The sequence below is a fragment of the Podarcis vaucheri genome (assembly GCF_965113315.1).
Source record: "Podarcis vaucheri genome assembly, chromosome: 10".
Taxonomy (NCBI): Eukaryota; Metazoa; Chordata; class Lepidosauria; order Squamata; family Lacertidae; genus Podarcis; species Podarcis vaucheri.
This window is the reverse complement of record NC_138748.1, coordinates 74,585,865-74,611,701: the sequence shown is the minus strand read 5'-3', so window position 1 is coordinate 74,611,701 and position 25,837 is coordinate 74,585,865. Positions and strand designations below refer to the sequence as shown.

The 25,837-nt window shown below is 52.4% G+C and overlaps 2 protein-coding genes across 6 annotated transcripts in view; one reads left to right on the top strand and one right to left on the bottom strand.

Annotated features, from left to right (window-relative positions):
• Positions 1 to 5,690: 5,690 nt before the first annotated feature.
• Positions 5,691 to 17,807, top strand: LOC309541415 (transmembrane protein 53-A-like). 2 transcript variants are annotated; one of them, XM_082239259.1, is made up of 5 exons: positions 5,691 to 6,101; positions 11,092 to 11,253; positions 13,661 to 13,751; positions 15,150 to 15,746; positions 16,663 to 17,807. In XM_082239259.1, exons 4-5 carry the CDS (start codon positions 15,209 to 15,211, stop codon positions 17,037 to 17,039), a joined length of 915 nt encoding a protein of 304 aa, XP_082095385.1. In that variant the 5' UTR covers positions 5,691 to 6,101; positions 11,092 to 11,253; positions 13,661 to 13,751; positions 15,150 to 15,208; the 3' UTR covers positions 17,040 to 17,807. The 2 variants fall into 2 exon arrangements, with proteins under 2 accessions (XP_082095385.1, XP_082095384.1); XM_082239258.1 differs by lacking the exon at positions 13,661 to 13,751.
• The window catches only part of IMPDH1 (inosine monophosphate dehydrogenase 1), a 61,580-nt gene continuing 53,548 nt past the window's right edge, over positions 17,806 to 25,837 (bottom strand). For 2 of the 4 annotated variants that reach the window (XM_082239054.1, XM_082239053.1), the window contains exons 14-16: positions 24,778 to 24,861; positions 20,423 to 20,439; positions 17,806 to 18,799 (exon numbers count right to left, since the gene is read on the bottom strand). In XM_082239054.1, coding sequence (XP_082095180.1) covers positions 18,699 to 18,799; positions 20,423 to 20,439; positions 24,778 to 24,861 — 202 coding nt within the window. In that variant the 3' untranslated portion in view covers positions 17,806 to 18,698. The remainder of the gene's footprint in view (positions 18,800 to 20,422; positions 20,440 to 24,777; positions 24,862 to 25,837) is intronic. The other 2 variants (XM_082239056.1, XM_082239055.1) reach the window with 1 other exon arrangement.

Here is a 25,837-nt window from a genome sequence, read left to right as displayed (position 1 = left end):
TGGTTATAAGTTGATCTAAACATTGGACTACACAATAGTGTGAGCTATTAGAAAGTATAAAATGCATGAGAATTCTCCATTGGTGTGTAAGCAATAAGACATTAAACATAAAAACAATTACACACAAAAATTGCCCCCCTTTGTGGAAATCACACTGTCAGACACATTTCAACATTCTTACATAATAACACATAATACAAAACAAACTAATTAAATATCAGTTACATATCTTGACACAATTGTGACCTTTTATGCATGTATCTTTTGAATCCTGGAGCACAGTCTTAAGGTTCAAAAGTGAGAAAATGTCCTTGCAATTCAACTCCTCCCCTTAGCCATGAGGGGTTGTTGCTGCTTTTCATCGTTGCACATCTGTAGAAGTGATATCCTGTAAGGGGCAGGGTTTTGGGGCTTAAAGACAGTTAGAAAAGGGAGGGGGCAAAAGGCGAAAAGGATGTCCTTCGGTTTCTGTTGGAAGTTGCAAATAATAAAATCTTAGTGGATTAAACATTTTATTCATTATCACATTTCCATATAATTACTGTGATTATCTGCTAAGTTTGTTTGCTTTCCTTCACTTAATTTTTGTTGTTGTTGTTCTTTTCATATTATAAAATAAAAAATTACTCCACATGTATAGAAAGAGAACTGTAAAAAATACAAAGGTTAAAAAATAAAAAAGAAAGCAAAAAATTAGATTACCAGTTAGATGAAAATGGACTTGACACAAAGACATCAGATTCAGAAAATAACTATTATTAAATAGTACAAAGATATTATCAAAACCACACATATTACTACTGGACTGGAAAAAATGGAAAAACAATGAGGAAAACTTAAAATTCACCATGTGCTATTCAATAAAAGAACTTCGTGAGACTGACTTTCAACATGTGATGAACATGTCCCCCAAAGTAAAACACAAACACACAAAAATGAGCTATGAGGAACCAAAAATAAATAAATGCTAAGACACACAATTAATAAGTAACCTGAAGTAATCTGTTTTGGCATTCTAACATCCCAAATGAAAATAAAAGTGTTTCTTGATGTGACATCAGCTGTAATGTTAATAGCGGAATACTGGGAAATGAGTTAATACCAATAAAATGAATGGCAATTTAAAGTTGTGCAGGTACCTTGCACTAGCCAAAATGACAGAATTAGTAAGAAATGCTCAGGCCAAAGGTAAACAAGTACCATTCCACAAACAATGTTTGGTTGTGCTTCGATTAACTTCATAGACATCATGGAGAAACTGATTAAATAAATGAAAACAGATTATTTGTAACTTAAAAAAAATGTCAAAGACTTGTTTCACAGAACAGAAAGAAAGTTGCTGTGGGAGGAAAAGGGACAAACACTTTGTTATCAGGGTTCACATATCCTGTTAAAAGGGAAAATTATTTCATGTGAGAAGCCTGTCAGGAAATGCTGTTCCTAAAATTCCCATTGAGGGGGGGAATGCTTTGATATTTACCTGTGAAAAGAATTTTGCATGTTAAGATTTGGAACCTGGAAAGCTCTTGACTTTTGATGGGCTAGTTTTTTTTTTGTTTTTTTTTTGTAGCCTTTTGTCTTAAGTAGCCCCTGGGGCAAAGACAGATTAAGGGTGATTTCCCTCAATGGTTCTGACTTTTCTTTTACATTTGGAAGAAACCTCCTCTCCCTCCTTACAGTCCCCTCCCCGTCCTCTCTCTCTCTCTTCTTTAGCTGATCTAGCCTCTGTGCATGTGCAGAGTTCATGTCTCAGCAAACCTTTTGTACTATTGAAAATGTTGCATCCTTTGGCTAAATTAACATTTGAATAAGGGAAGGGTATGGAGTAGATTTTGAAAACGGGGTTTGATTTTAAACAAAAAAGAGAAACTCAGCAATTTAAGTATTTACCAAAGCTAGCGATTTCGGCCCAAGCAAACGAGACTGCTTCCTTTATGTACAGGAAAGGGCTAATATCCCTCTGGCCATTCGCGGAACAATCAACCGCTCTCTTATTTATGAGTAAAAATGGCCAGAGAGTTAGAATTCATAGGAATTTTTTTTTTTTTAAACATTCTCAGTCATTTCGGCCTTACCATTTGCAGACAAATGGATTGGTCAAGGCTAATTCTACTTGATTATCCATTTGTATGTGCTTAAACTTTGAGTAGACTTTTAAGTCTGATTTTTGTAAATAATAGACAAAATGATAAACACTGTAATCACTTAAATGCTTGATATCACCAGTTCTGCTTCAAACATCATGGCTTTCACCTCTCATCACACCTTTTAAAAAACAAAGAGCCAACCTGGGCTGAATTTCAACTCATCAGCCACAAATTGGGAAAGTTGAAAGGGACCTGGGGTCATCTAGTCCAACCCTAAAATACAGGGTTCATAGCAAGATTTGTACTACCAGAAACACACACATACCTATAGAAATTATCTTTAAAGGAAGATTGAAGTTAACATTTTTCCTAAGATAGGGAGAGGATCTTTTATAAAGCAAAGTTAATTCAATTGATATAACCACTCACAAATAATTACAACAGCCATAGATTTGACAATTTTGTTGAACTTGCAGAGCAATAGTAAGCCTAATCTATGCCCCCCCTTGCAGTTTCCTTTAAAGGAAGCTTACTCAGGAGTAAATTTACCTGGCACAGAATAAGAAGGAGAAGGAGGGAAAAAAAAACCCTGAAAGAGACAGAATGAAACGGGGGGGGGGGGAGCATTTTCTAAGAAAAGAGGCCAGGAAGTCTTATAGAGACTGATATCAGGAGCCTTACAATAACTCTTCTGTCCAACCAAATCAAAGTTAAAACTGGACTCAGATATTTTCTTAGAAGGAACACCATACCTTCATAGGCATATGCTTAATGAAATACATACACTGCATTTTAGCTTGAGAGCAGTTGGCTCAACTAGGCTTTTGCAGCAGAAACATTAGGTTATCAGCACCTTCCAAAATAAGACTGTAGACTCGCAATCTCAAAAGTTGGGGCAAAGCAAGAGGTGGGGTAAACATTTGCACACTTCATTCTCATTTTCTCTTATTTAGGACTGCTAAGATCCAGCATGACTTCCTTAGATTTAAATTTTGAAGCAAGCTTGCAGTTTAAACTATGCACACTTAAGAAAGGCAGTCTGCCAGAGACAGAAGGAACAGACAACACACATAACGGACAACATGTAAACATACATATTCTCATATATGTATTAACAGACAACACACATAACAGACAACATGTAAACATATATATTCTCATCCTTTAGTTGGTTATTGCAAGGAGATGGGCCACTACCTTTGGCTTCATTAAGTGAAATTAGTAGGAAGGTCCCACATGGTTTTATGAGCCTCCTTGCCTCTTCAAACACACCACCAGGTAATCAGACTGGTAGGGCTCACAACGCTTGGTTGACTGGGTACCCCTTTATAGATGCATGCGTTGCTGTTGTTGCTTTTTTCCTTTTTCCTTTTTTTTGGGGGGGGGGGTGTCTGGGATAGAGAAGGGGAAAAAAGAGGGGTTGATTAGGATTGGTATGTCTAGGGGTTTGGTACGCTTAGTACAGGGACGTATAGTAAAGAGGAGAAGGGGCTTCTAGTTGCCTGGCAACTTCCTTAGTGGGTTTTAGAGAGCTCTAGCTATCCGGTTCCTTGCGTTCCCTTTCCTATTTCCTTATTTCCTATTTCCTTATTTCCTTATTTCCTTATTTCCTATAACCTGGGGTCTCTTTCCACTCTGCCGGTCCTGCCCAATTCCTCATGGGCTATCCCTCCTGGCAACCTCCTACCTATCGTCACATCTCAGGAAAAGGGGCCCTACTGGACGCCCGCGCCATGCGGTGCCAGATCAGGTGGTCCCTGGATAGAATTTCGAACTGAAAATCCCCCTTGCTTTTGGAAGCGGGCTCACGCACGGTTACGTGGCACCGACCAGTGCGGCTGGGATTGGGATAGAAAGCAAGACCACTTCCCGCCCCCTTGCCGGGCGCTAGAGAAGTTCGGAAAGAGAGCCCCAACCCCTTGCTTTCAACTGGGATGTCCGTTGCGGAGAGTCGGCTATCTTTCAAGTCGGCTCTCTCCGTCTTACTTTCGGACTCCCAATTGGTGCGGCTGGCTGGGGGGTTCAGAGAAAGAGATAGAGCTCAGAGCCCCCCCCTTTTCGGGCTGAGCAGTGGTCCACGGTCTCTCTCGTTAACCGGACCAAGAGAAAGGTAAGAAGGAGCGATAGGGAGGAGGGCAGAGATCCAGTTGCCAGGAGATTCCACCCCCTTCCCACCAGTGCACTGGATTTTCCTTTTTCCTTATACTCACGCGTCTTCTATGATGATCCCGGGATCGATGAATAAGCCGGCTGGATCCCTCTTTTGCTCCCCGGCTGAACTCCTAGGGCTTTCGATTACCGCCCAGAAGATGGCTGGGGGTCCAAAAGGATCTTCCCAGGCAAAATGGCCTGGAGCCGGCTGAAGATTTCGGGGCCCCCAGTCAGCAGCTTGGGAGAACCACAAGCCCCACGTTGGGCGCCAACTGTTACGGCTAAAATCTGGGTGCGGGGTTACTCTGCCACCCAGCTCATCGGACTAAGTCCGTGGGTCCCTGCGGAAGAAAATGAGCTCAGCCGGACACAGGAGCAAACTGCAGAAGGTCCAAGTTTATTGCGCAACAGGTTCAAGGCGAGATTGAACAGTGAGAAAGGGGTGACATGAACTTTTGAGTTTTCCCTCCATGTCCCAGAATACAGTGCATGAAACGTCACGAATACATTATGGGAAGGTTGGGTTTCACAAGTTACATCATGAATATACTTTACACGTCATGAATACATTATGAAAAGGTGGGATTACATTAATTAGCATTTTCGGATGAGGGAGGGGGGATATGCGGAGCGGGAAATATACATAGATACACATTTATTGAGTACCGGTGGTGGCAAGACAATGGGTCAGAGATATGCATCGTCTGCCACCTAATATTGCCCGAAGGAAGGATTTTGCAAGACTATCTGACAGGATTAAGAAATTCCTGTGTACGTGACCTGCCGCTTCGGGGATTATGGAGGTAGGGGTAGCATTATGGAGTCCAGGGGGAGCTGAGTTGAATGACACCAAAAGTGAAGAAATCGGAGTTACGGTTGATTTTATATCAATTTTTGAAGATTTCAGTGATTTCTAAGCCACTCTGTACTATAGAGCAAAAGCAGAAACAGAGTGGATACATTGTAACAGGATTTTGACAGTATTACTTGAGAGATTATGGAGGACAGGGGAGGGGTGATGGAGTCCTAGAGAAATTGAGCAAATATATTGTAGTGAAGAAGACATTGCCCCCCCCCCTTCCGTATCACAGTGTTTGTTTTTGTTTGTTTGTTTATTAAATTTGCATTTAACGGTACATCTCAGGGGGTTCACTGCATAAAATTACAATATATTTAAAAACAAGAAACGAAATACTTAGTAAAAAATAAGAACCAAAGGAGCATTCCTGCCCGGAATTCCTGACCTAAGCTGGCTTAGCGGCTGGCGGCCCCAGAGCAGCTCCCGCGCCAAGCAAAAGGGGAAGAGGCGGCGGCCGCTGCACCGGTTGAATTTCCGCCTGTGGCCGATCCCCGGGGAGGTGGGCAGGGGGCCGGCCCGCGGCGAGGCGGAAGCTGCCCAGGCTGCTGCCCGAGCCTATTTCGGAGGCGCACGGAGCCCGGCCGGACCGAGGCGGGGAGGCGGCCGCTCGGCGGGGCGAGGCGAGCGGAGCTCCGGGCCGGAGGCGGCGGCGAGTCCGAGGCGGCCGGGGAAGGCGAGGGGTCGGCGGCGGAATCCCCGCGCGGCGCTCCGCTTCTCCTCTCCGCGCCTTGCGCCCCCTCTCCAAAGACGCGCGGCCCGTCCGAAAATCCCCTCCTTCCCCAGGGGCAGGGGAATTGTTTTCTCTCTTCCGAGTCTCCCTCTCCGTTGGCCCGAGACCCGCTGCTCCTTGCAAGGCACTCTGCACGCGCTCAGGGGCGCTCCGGAGCCGGGCGAAGGAAGGTGCGCGCCGAGGAGACGGCGCTGAGCCGGGCACCTCGCTCAACCCTCCCCAGGCAGGACCAGCGGGACAGCCGCACCCCCGGGAGGCATGCGGATGTGAAGTGGTAAGAATTGTCGAGTTGGACGGGACCCCGGGGGTCATCCAGTCCAACCCGCTCCGATCGCCGCTCAGGCATCCCTGGCAGAGAAGCCCCGCAATCTCTGCTCCGAGTTCCCCTCCCGGAGCCAGAGAACAGATGCGCTCGGGCGGCTGCAGCGCCATCCCCGGCAGGGGCGGAGGAGCTCGTACTTGGGGCGGGGTGGGGGGCAGGAGCCCGGCCAGCGCTGCAGGGCCACGCGGAAAGTGGGTCACCGATGCTCAGGTGGCTCCGCGGAGGTGGCCGGCCGCTCTCCGCCAGGGCGCGCCTTGCGTAAAAGCAGGCGAGCGCGGCTCCTTCCAGCCAGGGAACAAGCCCGGGGCTGCTTCTACCTGGGGGGAAGACGGCCCCACTTGGGGGACCTCAAATACCCTCCTCTCCCCAGTACCCCCAGACTGACGTCACTGACCCAGAGCCACCTCTTGGGTGCACCCAGTTTCCCTAGAGCTGCTTGGAGGGGGGAGCTTACGGGGGACTGGGGGTGCAGAGGCTCCTGGAAGAATGTTTGAGCGGCCCAGAGAGAGGGAAAGGAAGACCCAGCCGTCTGGAGAGGGGCACGGTGGGGGCAGGGGGCTGGCTCCGTGTCACTGCAACAGCTTGCTCCCTCCCGCTCCCCCACTGCTTTTGCAGAGAGGGAGCTCAGAGCTCAAGCCCCCCCCCGCCCCCAGAGGAGCCCTACCTGCGGATCTCAAGTGTGTGTTGGGGTGGAGGAGGTGGGGCTGGCTGCGCTTACCTGGCAGTGCAAATTGATTGTACTTAATGGGGTTACGGGGTGCTGGCCGGGCATGCGCAATCTGGGGACCATAGAACTGCAGCTGGAAGGGAACCCCAAGAGTCATCTAGTCCAACCCTATGCAGTGCAGGAAGCACAGCTAAAGGCTCCTGGACAGATGGCCACTGGACCTTTGCTTAAAAACCTCCAGGGAGAGCCCACCACCTTCTGAGGGAGAGACTGCGCCACTGGCGAGCAACTCTCGCCGTCAGGAGATTCTTGTGGCAGAATCTCCTTTCTTGTAATTTGAAGAACTGAAGGACGGTCTCAGAGCAAAGCATCTGCAGGAACTATCCTACTTAAAAATAGCAGAGGTCACCTTCGGGACCTGAGCTGGGCTTATGCGTTGCTGATACAATGCGTGTAGACATCAGAGAGAGGAGGAGGAGGACGACGACAACTCTGTTCCTCCAGAATCGATAAACAGGGGAAAGGTCTCTAGGATGTCCTGATAGCTTCAGGAGCTTCATTTTGTTGTTGTTGTTTAGTCGTTTTGTCGTGTCCGACTCTTCGTGACCCCCTGGACCAGAGCACGCCAGGCACTCCTGTCTTCCACTGCCTCCCAGTCAAACTCATGTTGGTAGCTTCGAGAACACTGTCCCACCATCTCATCCTCTGTCATCCCCTTCTCCTTGTGCCCTCCATCTTTCCCAACATCAGGGTCTTTTCCAGGGAGTCTTCTCTTCTCAGGAGGTGGCCAAAGTCTTGGAGCCTCAGCTTCAGGATCTGTCCTTCCAGTGAGCACTCAGGGCTGATTTCCTTCAGAATGGAAAGGTTTGAACTTCTTGCAGTCCATGGGACTCTCAAGAGTCTCCTCCAGCACCAAGGAGCTTCATTTAGGGGAGAGAAAATACGGGTTATCTGAAGGCCTTTGTAGCACACATTCCACCAGCAAATCCACAGCAAACCCCCTTCTTAGAATGACAGGCGGCAGTCGAAACTGCAAGGCGCACTGTACTTGTTTTGAAAGCTGCAGTCCTTGCAGAATGCTGCAGCGCGATTGCTGACAAGAGCAAGACCTTGTCAGCGTAGAATAATGGACTTGTAGAGTTGGAATCATAGAATCATAGAATCATAGAGTTGGAAGAGACCACAAGGGCCATCGAGTCCAACCCCCTGCCAAGCAGGAAACACCATCAGAGCACTCCTGACATATGGTTGTCAAGCCTCTGCTTAAAGACCTCCAAAGTAGGAGACTCCACCACACTCCTTGGCAGCAAATTCCACTGTCAAACAGCTCTTACTGTCAGGAAGTTCTTCCTAATGTTTAGGTGGAATCTTCTTTCTTGTAGTTTGGATCCATTGCTCCGTGTCCGCTTCTCCGGAGCAGCAGAAAACAACCTTTCTCCCTCCTCTATGTGACATCCTTTTATATATTTGAACATGGCTATCATATCACCCCTTAACCTCCTCTTCTCCAGGCTAAACATGCCCAGCTCCCTTAGCCGTTCCTCATAAGGCATCGTTTCCAGGCCTTTGACCATTTTGGTTGCCCTCCTCTGGACACGTTCCAGTTTGTCAGTGTCCTTCTTGAATTGTGGTGCCCAGAACTGGACACAGTACTCCAGGTGTGGACCAGGCTTCCTCAACCTCAGCCCTCCAGATGTTTTGAGACTACAATTCCCATCATCCCTGACCACTGTTCCTGCTAGCTAGGGATCATGGGAGTTGTAGGCCAAAAAACATCTGGAGGGCCGAGGTTGAGGAAGCCTGATCTAGGCCATCCCTGCAGAGCAGGAATCTTTTGCCCAACGTGGGGATTGAACTCACGAGAGTCAGAGTCCCAAGTGCTACTGACTGAGCACAGGCACTCAGAAATCTGCAGCGGTTGCCAATTTCTCTCCGGGCCAAGTTCAAGCTGTTAGTACAGAAAGCCCTCAACTGCTTGGCACCGGTTTACTTACGGGATCACCTTGCCCCAGCTATGCCCACTTGGCTGCTCCGATTGGCGGAATTGGCACTACTGCAGGGACCAAATGAGACTCATTCCTGTGGAACTCCCTGCCTATTGATATCAAGCAGAATCTTTCACTGTACAGTGGTACCTCGGTTTAAGAACAGTCCAGTTTAAGAATGATTCGGTTGACAAACTCTGCAAAACCAGAAATAGTGTCCCAGTTTGAGAACTTTGGTCTAAGAACAGAAATCTAACGGTGGAAGGGCACCGGGGGCGGGAGGCCTCATTAGGGAAAGTGTGCCTTGGTTGGAGAATGGTTTTGGTTTAAGAACGAACTTCCGGAATGGATTAAGTTCGTAAACCGAGGTATCACCGTATTCTTTTCGGTACCTGCTAAAAACATTCCTGACCCAGAAACCCAAATGGCGATACCAATTTTAAGCTGCATAAGTAGTTTAATCATGTGCCTTTGTCTTCGTTACCTTTTTGCGTCCTGCTTAGAGGTACTTACACAATCCAGTGAGGTATAAATCTCATGAAAGGAAAAGAAATGGAATGTGCCAAAGGGTGCCAACTGATGCCACGCCTGGGTGATCCTGGGCTCGTCTGTGGCCAGTAGCTCCCCCCCTCCCCATTCTCGCTTCCTTTCCCCCCTGAGCAGGGCTTTGGCTCGGACAGGCGTCAGCTCCTGGCACCTCCAGGTCTGGCCTGACTCTGGAGAGGGAGGGGGGCACAGTGCCAGGGGGTCTCCATGGCGACTGGGAGATTCCTCTGTGACCCAGACTCCGTGTGCCTTGATCCAGTCTGCATCGCTCTTGCCAGCCCAGGGAGTGGCTGCTGCTGCTGCTTGGTGTACAAAGTGCTCTCTTGTGATGGACTGCCCTTGTGACAACCGTGTGAGGTAGGCGGGGGGGGGGGGAGGGCAGGGGTGGTCACCAACTTGGATGGCTTTAAAAGAGGATCAGACAAATTCACGGAGGAGGAGGGGGCTATGGAGGGCTACCAGCCACAGCGGCTTCCCGCTTGGAGGCAGCAATCGCAGGAGAGGAAAGGGGTCTTGTGTCCAGATCCTGCTAGCTGGTTTTGCACAGGTCAACCCTTGTGAGAACAGGATTCTGGGCTAGATCTTGTCTGATCCGGAAGGCTGCTCTCACCTCCTCCTGGGGATTTCTGGCTCGTTGGACTCTCTGGACTATCCTCTTTGATGTACAGAGCGGCCGCCCCTCAGATCTGCCCTTCCTCATTCTTGCCGTGGACTTTGCGCCCAGAAAGATAAACGTATCCCACAGGTGCTTAACCCAATTTGAAACTGGCTGCTTCTAAGTACACTGGTACCTCGGGTTAAGTACTTAATTCGTTCTGGAGGTCTGTACTTAACCTGAAACTGTTCTTAACCTGAAGCACCACTTTAGGTTATGGGGCCTCCCGCTGCCGCCGTGCCACCGGAGCACAATTTCTGTTCTCATCCTGAAGCAAAGTTCTTAACCCGAGGTACTATTTCTGGGTTAGCCGAGTCTGTAGCCTGAAGCGTCTGTAACCTGAAGCGTCTGTAACCCGAGGTACCACTGTAAGTCAATCAGATTGTCATGACATACTTTGTGTGTTATGACTCATAATGTTCTTCCTGATGTTTATAGAAGCCCTATACGGCTCAGGACCCTCGTACCTACGGGACCGCCTCTCCTGGTATGTCCCACAGAGGAACTTACGGTCTTCAAACAAAAACATCTTGGAGGTCCCAGGCCACAGGGAGGTTAGGCTGGCCTCAACCAGAGCCAGGGCTTTTTCGGCCGTGGCCCCGATCTGGTGGAACGCTCTGTCCCAAGAGACCAGGGCCCTGCGGGACTTGACATCTTTCCACAGGGCCTGCAAGATGGAGCTGTTGTCCCAGGCCTTTTGGCCAAGGCACAGCCTGACCCCCCCCCCCTCTCCTTCTGTAATCTTCATAGAACTCTAACCGGATGGTTGCCATTAATTTGATTCTGAATTGATTTTAAAATGAATTGATTTTAGACTGCTGTGTTACCTTTATTGTTGTTAGTCACTCTGAGCCCGGCTTTGGCTGGAATATAAATAAAGAACATTCTGAGTGGAACAGGCTCCCTGAGAACGTGGCCGACTCTCCTTCCTCAGAGGTTTTCCAGCAGAGGCCAGATCTACCAGCGCTTAGTCAGTTGAGATCCCTGCATCGCAGGGGGCAGACTAGATGGCCGCTGGGGTTCCCTTCGACTCTACAATTCTGTGAGTGCCTTGCCTGGGTGATCCATGTATTTCTTCTTTTTTTCCAGTTCACGCTGCCTTATTTTTTAAGGAGAAATGTGCAAGGACGACGAAGTGATCTTCTCTGGAATGCGCCTCCACCCAAAAGGGGCGGCGAGACCCTTTCCTAGGGAGCGATAAAGAGGGCAGCCCTTCAAGGAGGAGTGAGCAATTAGAGCTTGCGAATGCCGGTAGGGGAGGAAAAGCACAACGTTTCTATTTAGGGCTGCATGCTTCAATCAATCGGTTAATTAGTCTAATTAATCAACCGAACTTTGGTTGCAGATTAAAGCTCCCTGCCCCCTCTCCTGTGTGCGCACGGGGGGGGGGAGAGAGCAGAATTTGGGGTGCCCTGTGATGCAGAGAAAGGGGGGAGAAAGATGCAGGTGGTCCCCGATGGATGTGGGGGGGGGCTCGTGGGGCCTGGGGAGACGGGGGGGGGGCTATTCTCTCCCTCTCTGCTCCTCTTGGCTCCTTGCCACCTCCTGCTTTCTGGAGAGATTTAGAAGCATTAAGGTCAGGCAGGGGGCAGGGAGGGGGGTTAGTCCCGGTCCCTGTTCCCATGGAAACGCAGCGGATCAGGATCAGGTGGGGGGGCGGTGGAGTGTCCTGTCCCCCCAGGAAGTTCCCCTAGGGGGCCTCTCTTCCCCATCCCTCCCTCCGCAATTGCGCACTTCCTGCAGTTCCAGAGAACCACCCGGGTGATCTTTGAGCTGAGCCCTTTTCCAATCCTCTTCTCGCCTCGGGAGTTTCCTTCGCTAGCTCTCTTGCGGGTTCTGGGAATGGATTTCTTGTTTGTTTCCTTTCGGAATTGTGTTCCTCATAAAACAGTTTGAAGCATCTCTCTTTGTCTCTCTCTCATCTATCTATATCTATCCAGGGACGCGGACTTATAAAAAATATTGGGGGGGCCGGGAAAGCTCGTGAAATGTAAATAAGCTCATGAATATGCAAATAAGCTCATGAATATGCAAATAAAGTGGCGCCGCCCCCTCGTGAGCGAATAGGGGAGAGCGTGCTGCTGCCTATTAATCAGCTCCGGAACAGCTGATATGCGGGAAACCTGGGGCTAGAGGCAGAAGCCCCCGCCCCCGGGGATTCCCCTGTTCTCGCGGGGGACGGCCGGGGCTCTCCAGCTAGGGCGCGCGGCTGGCTGGCTGGCTGGGGAGGGAGCAGGTGGGGAGGAGGCGGGGGACGGCGGCAAGGGCGCCCGAGATTATTGGGGGGGCTGAGCCCCCCCAAAAATTTTTTTGAGGGGGCTCAAGCCCCCTCAAGCCCCATGGAGTCGGCGCCTATGTATCTATCTATCTATCTATCTGTCTGTCTGTCTGTCTGTCTGTCTATCTAGCTATCTGTCTGTCTGTCTGTCTGTCTGTCTGTCTATCTATCTAGCTATCATCTATCACTATCATCTATCTAATCTATCTATATCTATCTATATCTATCTATCTATCTATCTATCTATCTATCTATCTATCTATCATCTATCTATCTCTATCTATCTATCTATCTATCTATCTATCTATCATTTATCTATCTATCTATCTATCTATCTATCTATCTATCTATCTATCTATCTATCTCTATCATCTCTCTCTCTATATCTATCTATCTATCTATCTATCTATCTATCTATATCTATCATCTATCTCTCTATCTATCTATCTATCTGTCTGTCTGTCTGTCTGTCTGTCTAGCTATCATCTATCACTATCATCTATCTATCTATCTATCTATCTATCTATCTATCTATCTATCTATCTATTATCTATCTATCTATCTAATGTATATCTCTATCATCTATCTATCTATATCTATCGCTATCATCTATCTTTCTATCTATCACTGTCATCTATAACCTATTTATCTATCACTATCTATCTATCTATCTATCTATCTATCTATCTATCTATCTCTATCTATATCATGTATATCTCTATCATCTATCGATCTATATCTATCGCTATCATCTATCTATCGCTATCATCTATCTTTCTATCTATCACTGCCATCTATAACCTATTTATCTATCACTATCTATCACTATCTATCTGGTCAAATACAGACAGGATCATATATTATTGCATTGCACTTATATCCATGATCCCGCAACCTCCTCATTTTATCTCCACAGCCCCCCTGTGTGGCAGGCCAGGCTGAGAGGCAGGGACTGGCTTTGTGCTTGAGTGGGCAATTGAACCCTGGTCTCTCCGGGGTCCTAGACTGGCATTTGGAGACATCGGATGAAGCTGAAGGTTGGAAGATGCAGGACAGATCAAATGAAGGACCTGGTTAAACCGTGGAACTCCCTGCCACAGTAGGCAGTGATGGCCACCAACTTGGATGGCTTTAAAAGAGGTTTAGACCAGTTCATAGAGGAGGAGAGGACCAGGGATGACTTTGAGCCAGGATGCGTGCTCTGCCTCCACCGTCAGAGGCAGCAGGAGACCCCTGGAGGGAGGGGTATCTTGAGTTCGAATCCTGACTGCAGGTTTTCCACAGGCAACCATTGAGCGCCTATGAGAAGGGGAAGCTGGACTGGCTGGGCTATGGGTCTGATCCAGCACAGGCTCTCCTTAGGCTTTTCTGTTCTTACAGATAATTACAATAAAAACATGGGGGCCAGTCCAAGATGTTGCCCCCAGTGGCGGACGACGATGATATAATCCTTGTCCAAAAATCTTCTCAGGTACTCCTTTGACATTTCTCTTTTTTTAATTAAAAAAAATTTTTTTTATTCAGTTTTACACTACACATTTAAATTCAAACATTAGACATAAACAGCAGCATTTAGGATTCTCTGCTTTCCATTTTCAATCTTTTTCAACTGCCTCACATATTTTCTCTATTTTTCTTAAATAATCCATATTTACCTTTGTTTTTAGTACAGTGGTGGCCCGCAAGACGAATGCCTCGCAAGACGGAAAACTCGCTAGACGAAAGAGTTTTCCGTTTTGGAGGTGCTTCGCAAAACAAATCTCCTATGGGCTTGCTTCGCAAGACGAAAATGTCTTGCGAGTTCCTGCGGGGTTTTTTCCCCCTCCCCCCTTTTTCTAAGCCGCTAAGCCGCTTATCAGCTGATCCGATAAGCCGCTAAAAGCCGCTAATAGTGCTAATCCATCAATGGGCTTGCTTCGCAAGACAAAAAAACCGCTAGACAAAGAGAATCACAGAACGGATTCTTTTCGTCTTGCAAGGCACCACTATACATTTCAAGCATCACTCAAATACTGCCAAAGTTCCTCTCTTCCTGGTTTCTTATTTTCCTGGTCATTTACGCCATTTTGGCGTAGTCCATCATGTTCTTTTTTCTGGTCGGGACTTTATCTTCTTTCCATCTCTGGGCCAGTAGTACCAGCGCTGCTGTCGTCACATATATAAATGATTGTTTCTGCTCCTTTGCTGTCTCTGCACTTAAAATTCCTAGTAAAAAAAGCCTCTGGCCCTTTGACATTTTTCCTTTTTTTTGTATATTTTTTATTAGTTTTTTTAACATATCATTTTCAACAATAATTAAACATACTTTTGCATCTTATTCAAATTTTTGACTTCCATCAATCCTGTCTGAAAATTTTCCAATCTAATCTCTCAGTATGCATTTCTTATCTTCCCTATTACATTTCAAACTCATAACCAATATCACTCTCTTTTTCTACTTTGTATATTTCTCCTTACAAAACCTCTTGTAGTTGATTACAGTTGCTCTTCAAATAATTCATATACTTCTCACAATCTTCTGTGAATATCTGGTCCCGCAGGTTTCGAATCCTTCCTGTCATTTTGTCCAATTCTGCATAGTCCGTTAATTTCGTCTGCCATTCTTCTTTCGTCGGAATTTCTTCTTGTTTCCATTTCTGGGCTAACAATACTCTTGCCACAGTTGTTGCACATAAAAACAATTTAACATCTTGCCTATTAATGTCCTGACCTATAATACCAAGTAAAAATGCTTCTGGTTTTTTTTAAAAATGTGTTTTTCAACATCTTTTTCATCTCATTATATATCATTTCCCAGAAGTTCTTTACTTTTTTTACATTGCCACCACATATGAGAAAATGTTCCTTCTGGTCCTTTGACATTTTCCAGGGCTGCCTGGCCTCGCGGGCGAAGTGCAGGTGGCAGACCTTGCAGGAGCAGTGCCTGCGATGCCTCCCATGGAAACCGAGGCCCCTCCTGGCATCAGACCCGAAGGCGCCTTGGCAGAGGACCGGTCTGAGGGCAGCCCGGAAGCCAGCTATGCCTCCCAGCCGCCTGGCACCGCCGTGACGCCCATCTCGCGCACCGTCTGCCTATACCGGCCTGCGGGCACCTTTGCCGACTCGCAGCCCCTCGTCCTGCTGCTGCCCTGGTTTGGCGCCCGGCCCGGTGCCCTGGCCAAGTACCTCTCCCTCTACCTGGGCCGTGGCTGGGCTGTGCTGGTGGCCGAGAGCAGCCTGGGCCACTTCCTGTGGCCACGGTGGGGCCTGGCGTACGCGGAGGAGCTCCTGGGGCTCCTGGGGGAGGGCAAGGCCCTGGGCACCCAGCCCCTCCTCATCCACGCCTTCTCCATCGGAGGGTACACCTTTGCCCAGATGATGGTGCACCTCGCCAGAGACCCCGAGCGGCATGCCGGCATCAGAGAGCGCATCTGCGGCTGCGTCTACGACAGCCTGGTCGCAGGCAGCCTGGAGAATATGGCTCAGGGTGAGCAGTGGTCCTCCTGGGGTGGGGAGGAAGGGGCTGGCGGGACAGGTTGGCTTGCCACAGGCCGTGCCCAAAGCGGCTCACAGCCAGCATTCAAAACATCAAAGCGCAGAATACAGCGGTATCTTGGTCCTCAAACTTAATCTGTTCCGGAAGTCCGTTCTCCACCCCCATTGTTCTACATGGATACTGAGGTCCAGCGCCAAGGCCTTCTGGCGGTTCCCTCCCTGCGAGAAGTGAGGTTACAGGGAACCAGGCAGAGGGCCTTCTCGGTGGTGGCACCTGCCCTGTGGAACGCCTTCCCTTCAGATGACAAGGCAATAAACAACTATTTCACTTTTAAAAGACACCTGAAGTGGCCCTGTTTAGGGAAGTTTTTAATGTCTGACGCTGTATTGTTTTTGATATTTGGTTGGAAGCTGCCCAACAAGGGATGCGGGTGGTGCTGTGGGTTAAACCACAGAGCCTAGGACTTGCTGATCAGAAGGTCGGCAGTTCGAATCCCCGCAACGGGGTGAGCTCCCATTGCTCGGTCCCTGCTCCTGACAACCTAGCAGTTCGAAAGCATGTAGATAAATAGGTACCGCTCCGGTGGGAAGGTAAACGGCTTTTCCGTGCGCTGCTCTGGTTCTCCAGAAGCGGCTCAGTCATGCCAGCCACATGACCCGGAAGCTGTACGCCGGCTCCCTCGGCCAGTAAAGCGAGATGAGCGCCGCAACCCGAGTCGGGCACGACTGGACCTAATGGTCAGGGGTTCCTTTACCTTTACCTGGAAGCCACCCAGAGTGGCCGGGGAGACCCAGTCAGATGGGCGGGATATTATTATTATTCCTTCCCGCATCTCTGTCTCCTACCCCCCCCCAAGAAACCTGGGGTGCTTGAGCTGCCTTTTTTCTCTCCTCTCTCCCCCCCCCAGGCGTGGCCAGGATGACCAGCTCCTCTGCGGCCGTCCGGCCTCTCCTCCGCGGAGGCGCCCTGCTCTACTTCCGCCTCTTCCGCCCCTGCACCGTGGCACACTACGAGGCTGCCCTGGGTGCCTTCCACCACCCGCCCCTCCGCTGCCCCGTGCTGGTCTTCTTCTGCCACAACGACCCGCTGAGCGACGCCCGCACCATGCAGCAGCTGCTGGGCGCCTGGCGGGCGCTGGGGCTCCGCGTGCAGGTGCAGGAGTGGGCAGTCTCTCGCCACGCGCAACACCTGCGCCTCTACCCCCAGGAGTACGCCCGGGCGCTGGGCGCTTTCCTGCAGCAGCTGGGACTCCCGCCCGCCTCCGGACTCCAGGCGAAACTTTAGCGCGTGAGAAGGAACCAGAAATGGACGCACGGCAGAGGAGGAAGACATCGCCGCTGCCATCCCTGCGGGGGGGAGGAAGGCGAAAGGCCCGTTTGCCAGAGCCGCTCCAGGAGGATGGGTGGCTGGACTTGGGGGTCCCAGTGGTGCAACTCTCCCCACCCAAAAAACCCACATACCTTTGAGTGCTGCAGCTTATTGCAATGGAAGTGCCCAGGAAATAGGTGCCATGGATGAGTGGCACGGAGCTGAATTGCCACCAGCAGAAGGAGGGCAGGCAGCAAGGCTGTTCCCCCCACCCTGCTAAGGTTGTGGCGTCTTTCTAAACCCGTCAGCAGCGGAAGCTGGGAAGCCAGGATTGCAATGGGGGGAAGTGGGCAACGCGAAGTCTCCCCCTCCCAAAAATCTGCCCTGCATCTTGAGTCATTGAGAGGGGCAAGCAGAGGGCACACCGCACACACAGGTTAAACCGAGGGACCCCCACCCCGATGGCTTCTGAAAAAGGGGCTTGGACCGATCCATGGAGAAGGATCTGCGGAACTTGGCGCTGCAGGAAGCCAGGACAGCTGCCAACCTGGATGGCTTCTGAATGCTGGAAATTATGGGAAGGGGGCGCTGCTCTTGTTGCTCGGATCCGATGGTGGGCTCCACCCCCCCCCCAGGCTGACCACTGTGTGGACAGGAGGCAGGGCTACTCAGAGGCCCCTTGGGCTGGATCCAGCGAGGTTTTCCTTGCGTTCCTCACGCCAGACCATTAAACAATGCTCCGTAGCTTTATTATTCTTTAATAATACACAGTGACACAAGAGGAGACCTTGAGCATGCGCAAGAGTTACAGCCTTGAGGCGAGGGGGGGGAGGGGGGCAACTCTGAAGGAGCCCCAAGACCCAGCGGGGCTCTGGCCAGCAGCAGCAGCAGCAGCTGCCCCCCACCCACCCCCAGCGGCCAAGAGGAGGGCGAGGGTCTGCTGCCCCCGTCGCTTGGCAGGGACGAGACCCAAACAGGGCAGGATGCGGCCCCATCGGCTTTAAGGGGGAGGCTGTGACCCCCAAACCAACTGCCTCAGTGCCCCCCCAAGTGCAGCTGCACAAACCTCCCGAGGGTCCTGAGATGAGATGGGGTGCAGAGTCCCCTGGGGACGTTTCCCTGGCTCTCCCCATTTCTGCCCCCCCCCCAATTAACATCAGTCGGGAAAGCGGGTGCTCCAGCAAGCCTGGCTGGGGAGGGGGCTGCAGAGAGGGGAAGGGGGGCAGCCCCTCGGCCCCAACAGCCTCTGGGAATTTGGGGAGCCCCATTTGGGGTGCGGTGTAGGGGGGATACCTGGTCCCAGGGTTCTGGCTCCCACAGCAGGGGTCCTGGCCACTAGCCCCCTCCTCCCCTCAACTGTGCCCCGGGGAGGGGAGCGGGCATGGAGGGGGTGTCATGCCCCCCTCGACTTCCGGCAGAGATCCGTGAGGCTGCCAGCAGGTCCTGCCGTGGTGGGGAGAGTCACTCACCCCCCCCTCCAGCGCTGGGGCAGAAAGAAATGGACAGAACGAGACAGAGAGAGAGGAGGAGGGTGGCACACGGCTCTGGCGCCAGCCAGGTGGTTCGTAGTGCAAGTCTTTGCCTGTCAGCGCGGCCCGCCAGGCCGGGGGGGGGCGGCCAGGTGAGCCCGCCCCTTCAGGTGCGCCGGCAGCGGGCGACGGGGGCCGGGACGGTGGGGGCCGCTCGCTGGGCGCCGCTGCTCCGGAATCCGTCCTCAGTACAGCCGCTTCTCGTAACTGCGGAGGGAGGGGAAAGGAGGAATCAGAAAGGAGGAGTCGTAGCGTCGAAAGGGGTCCTGCGGTCATCTAGCCCAACCCGCTGCGAGGCAGGCCCCGTTCTCTCTAACGCCCTCTGCAGGGCAGGTGGCTGCGCTGGGGCATCCAGATTCTGCCCGACCCCAAACCAGGGGTCGCTTGGAGAGCACGGCTTCGGGGCGACTCTGGCTCAGACCGGGAGTTGGGGGTCGCTTAGAGAGCGTGGCCCCACATCCCACACCAGGGTTGCTTTCCCTGCCAGGCCTCTCGAGGTGGGGCAGGGGAGAAGGACCCCTGAGAGGGAACATGGAGACCGGCAGAGTCTGCTTGTTCTCCTGAAGACCCCGCCCTTCCCCAAAAGTCCCTCCACCCCACTGGAAGAGGACGCCCCCCCCCAAGCGCCCTAACACCAAACGGAGGACCACTCATAGACTCTGGGGAGGCAGCAAGGCATGAAAGGTACGTGAGAGGAGGAGGGAGGAGGAAGCCAGGCAATGCGGTGAGGGGAGGGGGGCGTGGGGGGGAAGCTTGGGAGCCAGGCAGGCAAGGGGGCCGGAACCCTCGGAGCCCCAGATGCCTGGGGGCCACAGAGCTGGAAGGGACCCACGGGTCATCCAGTCCAACCCCCCGCAAGGCAGCTGTGGGGATTGCGGAAGGGAACCCCCAGCTGAAGACGGGAGGCAACAGCCAGGCGCCCACCCTAACCCTTTCCCCAGTCCTGACCCCCACCCCCATGGGCTCAGCTGCGCCCTCTTTGCCACCAAGCGGTGTCAGGGGGAAGCCCAGGCCTCCGTGTGGCGCATGTGCCCAGGACAGCACCTGCGCCCCCCCCACAGACCTTTGGTACCCTCCTCTGGGTCATCTTAGCACCCCTGGGAGAGAGGGAAAGGCTGGCAGGCAGAGGGCGCGAATCCTGGTCTCCCTTGCCCTAAAAGCAGACCCCACTCCCAGGTCTTGCTTCACACATTCATGCTCACTGCAAAGTGGGGAATCCTATGGGGAATTTAGTCGTTCTCGCCATAGAGATGTAGCACTGCAGGGTTGGCAGGGACCGCCAGAGGCCATCTAGTCCAACCCCCTGCGACACAGGAGTCTCAGCTGAAGCATCCGTGGCAGGGACCCCCCCCCCCGCGCTCGGGATTGCCCTGGCCTGACCCTCGGGCCATGTTGTTGTCCAAAGGTGGGACTCGGGTCAGGGCAACTCTCCCAGTGGAGAGAAGCAGAAAGGAACCCTCCTTCCTGCCCCACGGACTCTCCCCCGGCCCCGATCCCCCGCAGCCCAGAGAGGTCAAGGGGTTTGGGGCTCCAAGAGAAAAGGAAGCTTTTCTGGGACTGCGGAGAGCAGCCTCACAACGCTCATTGCAGATCCACCATTTTTTTGGGGGGAAGGGGAGGTTTGGTGTGGGGAGAGCGGGGGAAAGCTTGCAAAAGCAGTGGGGGAGGTGGGGGTGTTGAGAGGGGATGTGTCCCACCCGGCCCACGGTTGTAACTACCCCCCCAGATGTGCCCGGGGGAGAGCGGAGGGGGAGAATGCAGCAGCTGACCCACATCCAAGACACGCGGGTTGGGGACGGACCTGCGGAACTCCCCGCCCCAGTTACTTACATGGCAGAAACGTAAAACTACAGGCAGGCGGCCATGGGCGTGGGCAGGAGAGAGAGAGAAGGTCACAAGGTCAACGTGTTCCTGCCCAGGACACACACAGGCGCGCAGCCCCCTCCCCAAAAACACCAGCACAGCTGCCGCCACCAAGCCTGGAGACCCACAGCTGCCCGTCACCGCCCCCCCGGCGCCTGCCGGGGGTCCCGCTCCCAAGCCAGCACTAGGCAAGAGCTCCCAGGCCCCTCTACGGCCCTAGCAAAGCTTCGGACCCTCGCCTTCCGACCCACACGCAAAGGGGGCGCAGAACAGGGGGGCAGGGCCCCGGGAGAAAGAGAAGGGGCAGAGGCCGCCCCCTGCCAGCCAACACCCCCTAAGAGGGAGATGTGGTATTGGCCGGAATCGCAGAATTCCCCTCTCGCCCCTCCAAAGCTGGAACAGTGCGAAGGGGAACTGCGGAACTCACTGCCACAGTGGCGACAAGCCACGACGGCTTAAAAAGAGGATGAGACAAAATCAATGGCCCCCGGCCGCAATGACCAGACTCTTGTCTCCCGTGTCAGAGGCAGCGATGTTCCTGAATGCCGGCTGCTCTGGGAAACAAGGAGGGGAGACCATGTCTCATGTGTTCGAATCCTGCTTGATGGATACCCACAAGGGGCACCTGGCTGGCCGCTGTGAGGGCAGGAGGCTGGATGAGATGTGCCCCCTTGGGTCTGATCCAGCCTCGTCTTTCAGAAGCCTTTGATTTCACATCAAAATGGAAAGCCGAATTTTTTTGGGGGGGTGTTGAGGTGGAAGGGAAGGCGAGGGAAGCCTCGGGGTTTCTAATATGTTGCTACGTCCCCAGGGGGCCCCTGCCCAAGCAGGCACCCAATTTTGCCAGAGTAAAGGGGCCACGGGCATGATCCTGCAGGCTCTTATGATCTTCTGAGTCAGGAGTCCAAACCATCCAGGTTACAGGAATCTGCTGCAAAGGCTGAAGTGCTGGACACCCCCCCCTTTCCCTGTCACCCCCCCCCACATGCCCACCCAAACCCTGCAGGGGAAAAGCCCCCCCCCGGAATACATAGAGCTGCACCCCAGGAAACGAGGGGCCAAAGCTCTCCCATCCCATCCAATGTGCATTTAACCTGCACCGCGCACGGTTCAAGGCCGGCAGGCTGAAACTGCGCATGTGAAATCCAAGCAAAGCAGAGAGTGAAAAAGCTCTTTTTTTGGGGGGGGCACCAGGTTCGCTCGGGGTTTTTCCAGCACCCGAAGAGCTTTTAAGCTCTCTGCCTCGTTTGGGGGTGAGGGCACGGCCCGCTCAATGCGCCGGGTCTGGGGCGCTCGCGGGAACTCGAACCCAGAGCCACAGAAATCCCTGCAGAGACTCGCACGAACGCCCCTGGCCTCCCAGAGCTGGCGCCCAAAGCACGGCAGAGCGTGCAAAGGCTATTTCTGACTTAGGGTACCCGGCACAAAAAGAGCTTTTAAGCTGCCCGCCTTGCTTGCCTGGCAAAGACCCCTTGGTGTGTGGGCTCTGGGAGTGCGGGGGAATTCTCTCTCTCTCCCCCCACCCTGCAATTTTGGGGTACACATGGAACCCTAGAAACTGAACCTTTCACATCAGATGTGGCCGTGCTGCGGTTTAGAGAGCATGGAGCGTGGGGTGCCCGGCCCGGGATGCGCCAAGAGTTGGACTGGTAACCATGAGGCTGCCACACTCAGACCTTTGCCTCTCTCTGGCGAGGGGGCCACCAGTGGAAGGGCCCAGCAAAATGACCCCCCCCAAAACAAAAAATAGGGGTCTGCCAGCCAGACTCATGAAAAAGCCGCCTCATTTTCGGGGATGATTCCATGAAGTTGCACGACTCTCTTTGTTCTGTGCTTTCCCAAAGGGTTGCTGGCAAGGTCCGTGGGGCTGGAAGAAGAGAGGGGTGGGGGGGGGGCCTGGGGAACTGGGGGTGGGGGTGGGGTCCAAGGGGCAGGGGGAAGCTCAGCCACCACTTCCCCCGTGATTCTGGCCTCGGTTGGCCCCAAAACTTCTCACCAGGACTAGAAACTTGAGGAGCCCCAAACCAGAAAGCCAATGCGTCCAGGGCTCTGCAAATTTCACCCCATTTAAAATACCAGACTTGGGAGGCGCCCCCCCCCAAATTCCCAGCTCAGTCTCCGCCCATATTAAACTGGCCCAGCCTTCATGCAGAGAAAAAGACACAGAGCAGGTCTTTTTTTGGGGGGGATTCAGGCTGGATTGGGGCGATTCCTTCCGCGATTGAGGGACCCAGCTATGCAGCTGGTTGCAGGAATCGCCAGGAAAAAGGCTACTTTTTTGGGGGGGTCTATGAGCAGCCGCCACCCTTACGCTAAACCCCATGAAGCAAGCGGGTGCCTCACCTCCCTAGCCTGAGAGCCCCCCCTCCTGTCCTCATCCCTGCAGTGCGGGGGGTTGGAAGATGGGGTGGGCCTTGGCCCCAGATTCGCTCCTGTGCGGGCAGAGTTTGGTCCTGGGGGACCCACCCCCCCCACACCTCCAAGGAACCAACCTGTCCCCGATCTGGTCAGAAGGTTCAGGGCAGATCGCAGAAAACCCTTCGCACACCGCAGAGCCGACCTGCGGAACTCCCTGCCACAGGAGACCGCGATGGCATTAAACTATTGGACAAGTCCATATACGGATGAGAGGCAGCCCTGCTCCTGTGTCCCAGTTGCTGGAAACCAAAGGGGAAAGGGCTCTTGGGCTCGGATCCTGCTTGCCCAGGGAGAAAAGGTTGCCCTCCTTTGGGTTCTCAGTGGTGGAGCCTGGCTCAAATGGCCGCAGGATGGCCCCCTGCGCTTCTTGGGCTAGAAAACTCTTGCGATCCATTCCAGCTCTACAATACAGCGGTTCCTTGGTTCTCAAACTTAATCCGTTCCGGAAGTCCGTTCCAAAAGCAAAGCGTTCCAAAACCGAGGCGTGCTTTCCCATAGAAAGCAATGCAAAATGGATTAATTCGTTCCAGACTTTTAAAAACAACCCCCGAAACAGCAATTTAACATGAATTTTACTATCTAAGAAGACCATTGATCCACTGACTTCCCTTCCAAGATGGCGACGGGAGTAGCAGCCTCAGTAGAGCTCTCCCGCTCGAATCCATGGTTTTAACTAGCCTATAGCCGTTCCCTTGATTTTTGCACTGAAATGAGGCTGCATTTTAATGTTTTAATGTTGTATTTTAATCTTGTTTTTTTAAGCTGTGGTTCAATCAATTGTTTTTATATTTGGTGTTAGCCGCCCTGAGTCCAGTCTTGGCTGGGGAGGGGAGAGTATAAATTATTATTATTATTATTATTATTAAAACGAAAGCAATAAACAATCTACTGCAGAGCAAAAACAGACCTCAGCGTGGCACTCAAAACGGAGCACGTTCAGCTTCTGAAAAAGGTTTGCAAACCGGAACATTTACTTCCGATGCCTTATGAGGAACGGCTAAGGGAGCTGGGCATGCTTAGCCTGGAGAAGAGGAGGTTAAGGGGTGATATGATAGCCATGTTCAAATATAGAAAAGGATGTCACATAGAGGAGGGAGAAAGGTTGTTTTCTGCTGCTCCAGAGAAGCGAACACAGAGCAACGGATCCAAACTACAAGAAAGAAGATTCCACCTAAACATTAGGAAGAACTTCCTGACAGTGAGAGCTGTTTGACAGTGGAATTTGCTGCCAAGGAGTGTGGTGGAGTCTCCTACTTTGGAGGTCTTTAAGCAGAGGCTTGACAACCATATGTCAGGAGTGCTCTGATGGTGTTTCCTGCTTGGCAGGGGGTTGGACTCGATGGCCCTTGTGGTCTCTTCCAACTCTAGGATTCTATGATTCTATGATTCTATGACTACTAAGCCGTCCGAGAACCAAGGGACCACTGTATAGTTGGGACCACATAATGCATCTTCATCGGCTCCCAGTATGTTTCCAAGCCTAATTCAAAGTGTGGGGACTGACCTTGAAAGCCCCAGATGGTTTTAGCCATGGACACCTGAAGGGCATCTAGTCCAACCCACTGCAACGCAAGAAGAGGTTGGAGGGAGGAAATGACACCCCCCCAAAAATGAACACCCACCTTCTGAGAAGCTGGGGGAGCAGCTGGCCTCTCTCCCCGAGGCCGCCCTCCAAGAAGCCTGGGGTAGGCCGTGGGGTGGCCCCTTCTCTCCCTAGACAAGCCCTTGAAATGGGGGTGGGGTGGGGGGGCAGGAGAGTCCTTTGGGGGGGTGTCTGTGCTCAGGCAGGAAGGAGGTTTGAGAGCAGGAACAGAGGCGAGGGCAGCACCGGGGAAAGCAGAAAGGGGGTGGGAGGCCCAGATGGCGATGGATTTTCAGGGGGGGTGGAAGGGGGGGTTACTCACGAGTGCAGGCCGTGGACGCCCCCCTCGATCTGGGCCGACATCGTCCGCTTCTCAAACTTCAGTTCACCGGAGTACATCATGGACCTGCAAAGGAGATGCAAGGCTAAGTGTCTGAGGCAGAAGGGGGGGTCTTCAGGGGGCATCTAGTCCACCCCACCCCTGCTCAGGATTTGACTAGTGTCCCCGGCCAGCCCCAGTGAAGAGGAGGCTGCCGCGCGCACCCCCCCAACCACCCCAGCTCAGCCCCTCTTCTACTGTGCAACAGCTCTAACCATTGGGCACCACTTCCCCCACCAACAGGAAGCCACAGTCACTCCCTGGACCCACCTGGTCAAACCCAGACAGCTAAACCACCCCGTCTTTAACCACGGAGGCAGGGCAGAGCCAGCTCGGCTAGAAGCCATCCATCACCCTTTCCTCCAGTGGCAGGGAGTTCCGCAGTTCCGCCACGCTTTGCGCGAGAAGGGCCTCCATCGTTTTAGAAGCAGCTGTTCCGCTTGCCTCTTGCTCGCTTTCCCTTCAAGCCAGGGTACCCGAAACGCGGATCTCCAGCGGTTGGTGGACTACAGCTCCCATCATCTCTAGGACCAGTGGTCAGGGATGCTGGGAACTGTGGTCCCAAGACAATTTGGAAAACTAAAAAGAGACAGCCTGGTCCATCTGTGACAGACCGGCCGCCAGCCCTGGAGACTTTCGAAGGCCCCTCTCGCATTCTGACCCTCAGTGGCTTTGCATTCGAATCCTGCTGGCGGGTTTTTCCATTTGGGGCATCCGGTCAGCCGCTGCGGGAACAGTAGGCTGGACAAGACGGGCCTGATCCAGCAAAATCTCCAGCACCCAGGGGGCTCACCGATGCAATTCTTAACAGAATCATAGAATCTCAGTCGAAAGGGACCCTAGTCGAACCCCCTTCAATGTGGGAATCTCAGCTAAAGTCTCCAGGACGCTTGTTCTCTTTTTGGCAGAGTTGGCTTAAGGCAGGCATAGACAAGCCCCGGCCCTCCAGATGTTTTGGAACTACAATTCCCATCATCCCTATCTAACAGGACCAGTGGTCAGG

What these genes read in the sequence shown, in the direction of transcription:
- LOC309541415 (XM_082239258.1), top strand. Translation starts at nt 15,209, where the DNA reads ATGCCTCCCATGGAAACCGAGGCCCCTCCTGGCATCAGACCCGAAGGC. An exon ending in CCTGGAGAATATGGCTCAGG is followed by an intron (nt 15,747 to 16,662) that starts GTGAGCAGTGGT and finishes TCCCCCCCCCAG; the next exon opens with GCGTGGCCAGGATGACCAGC.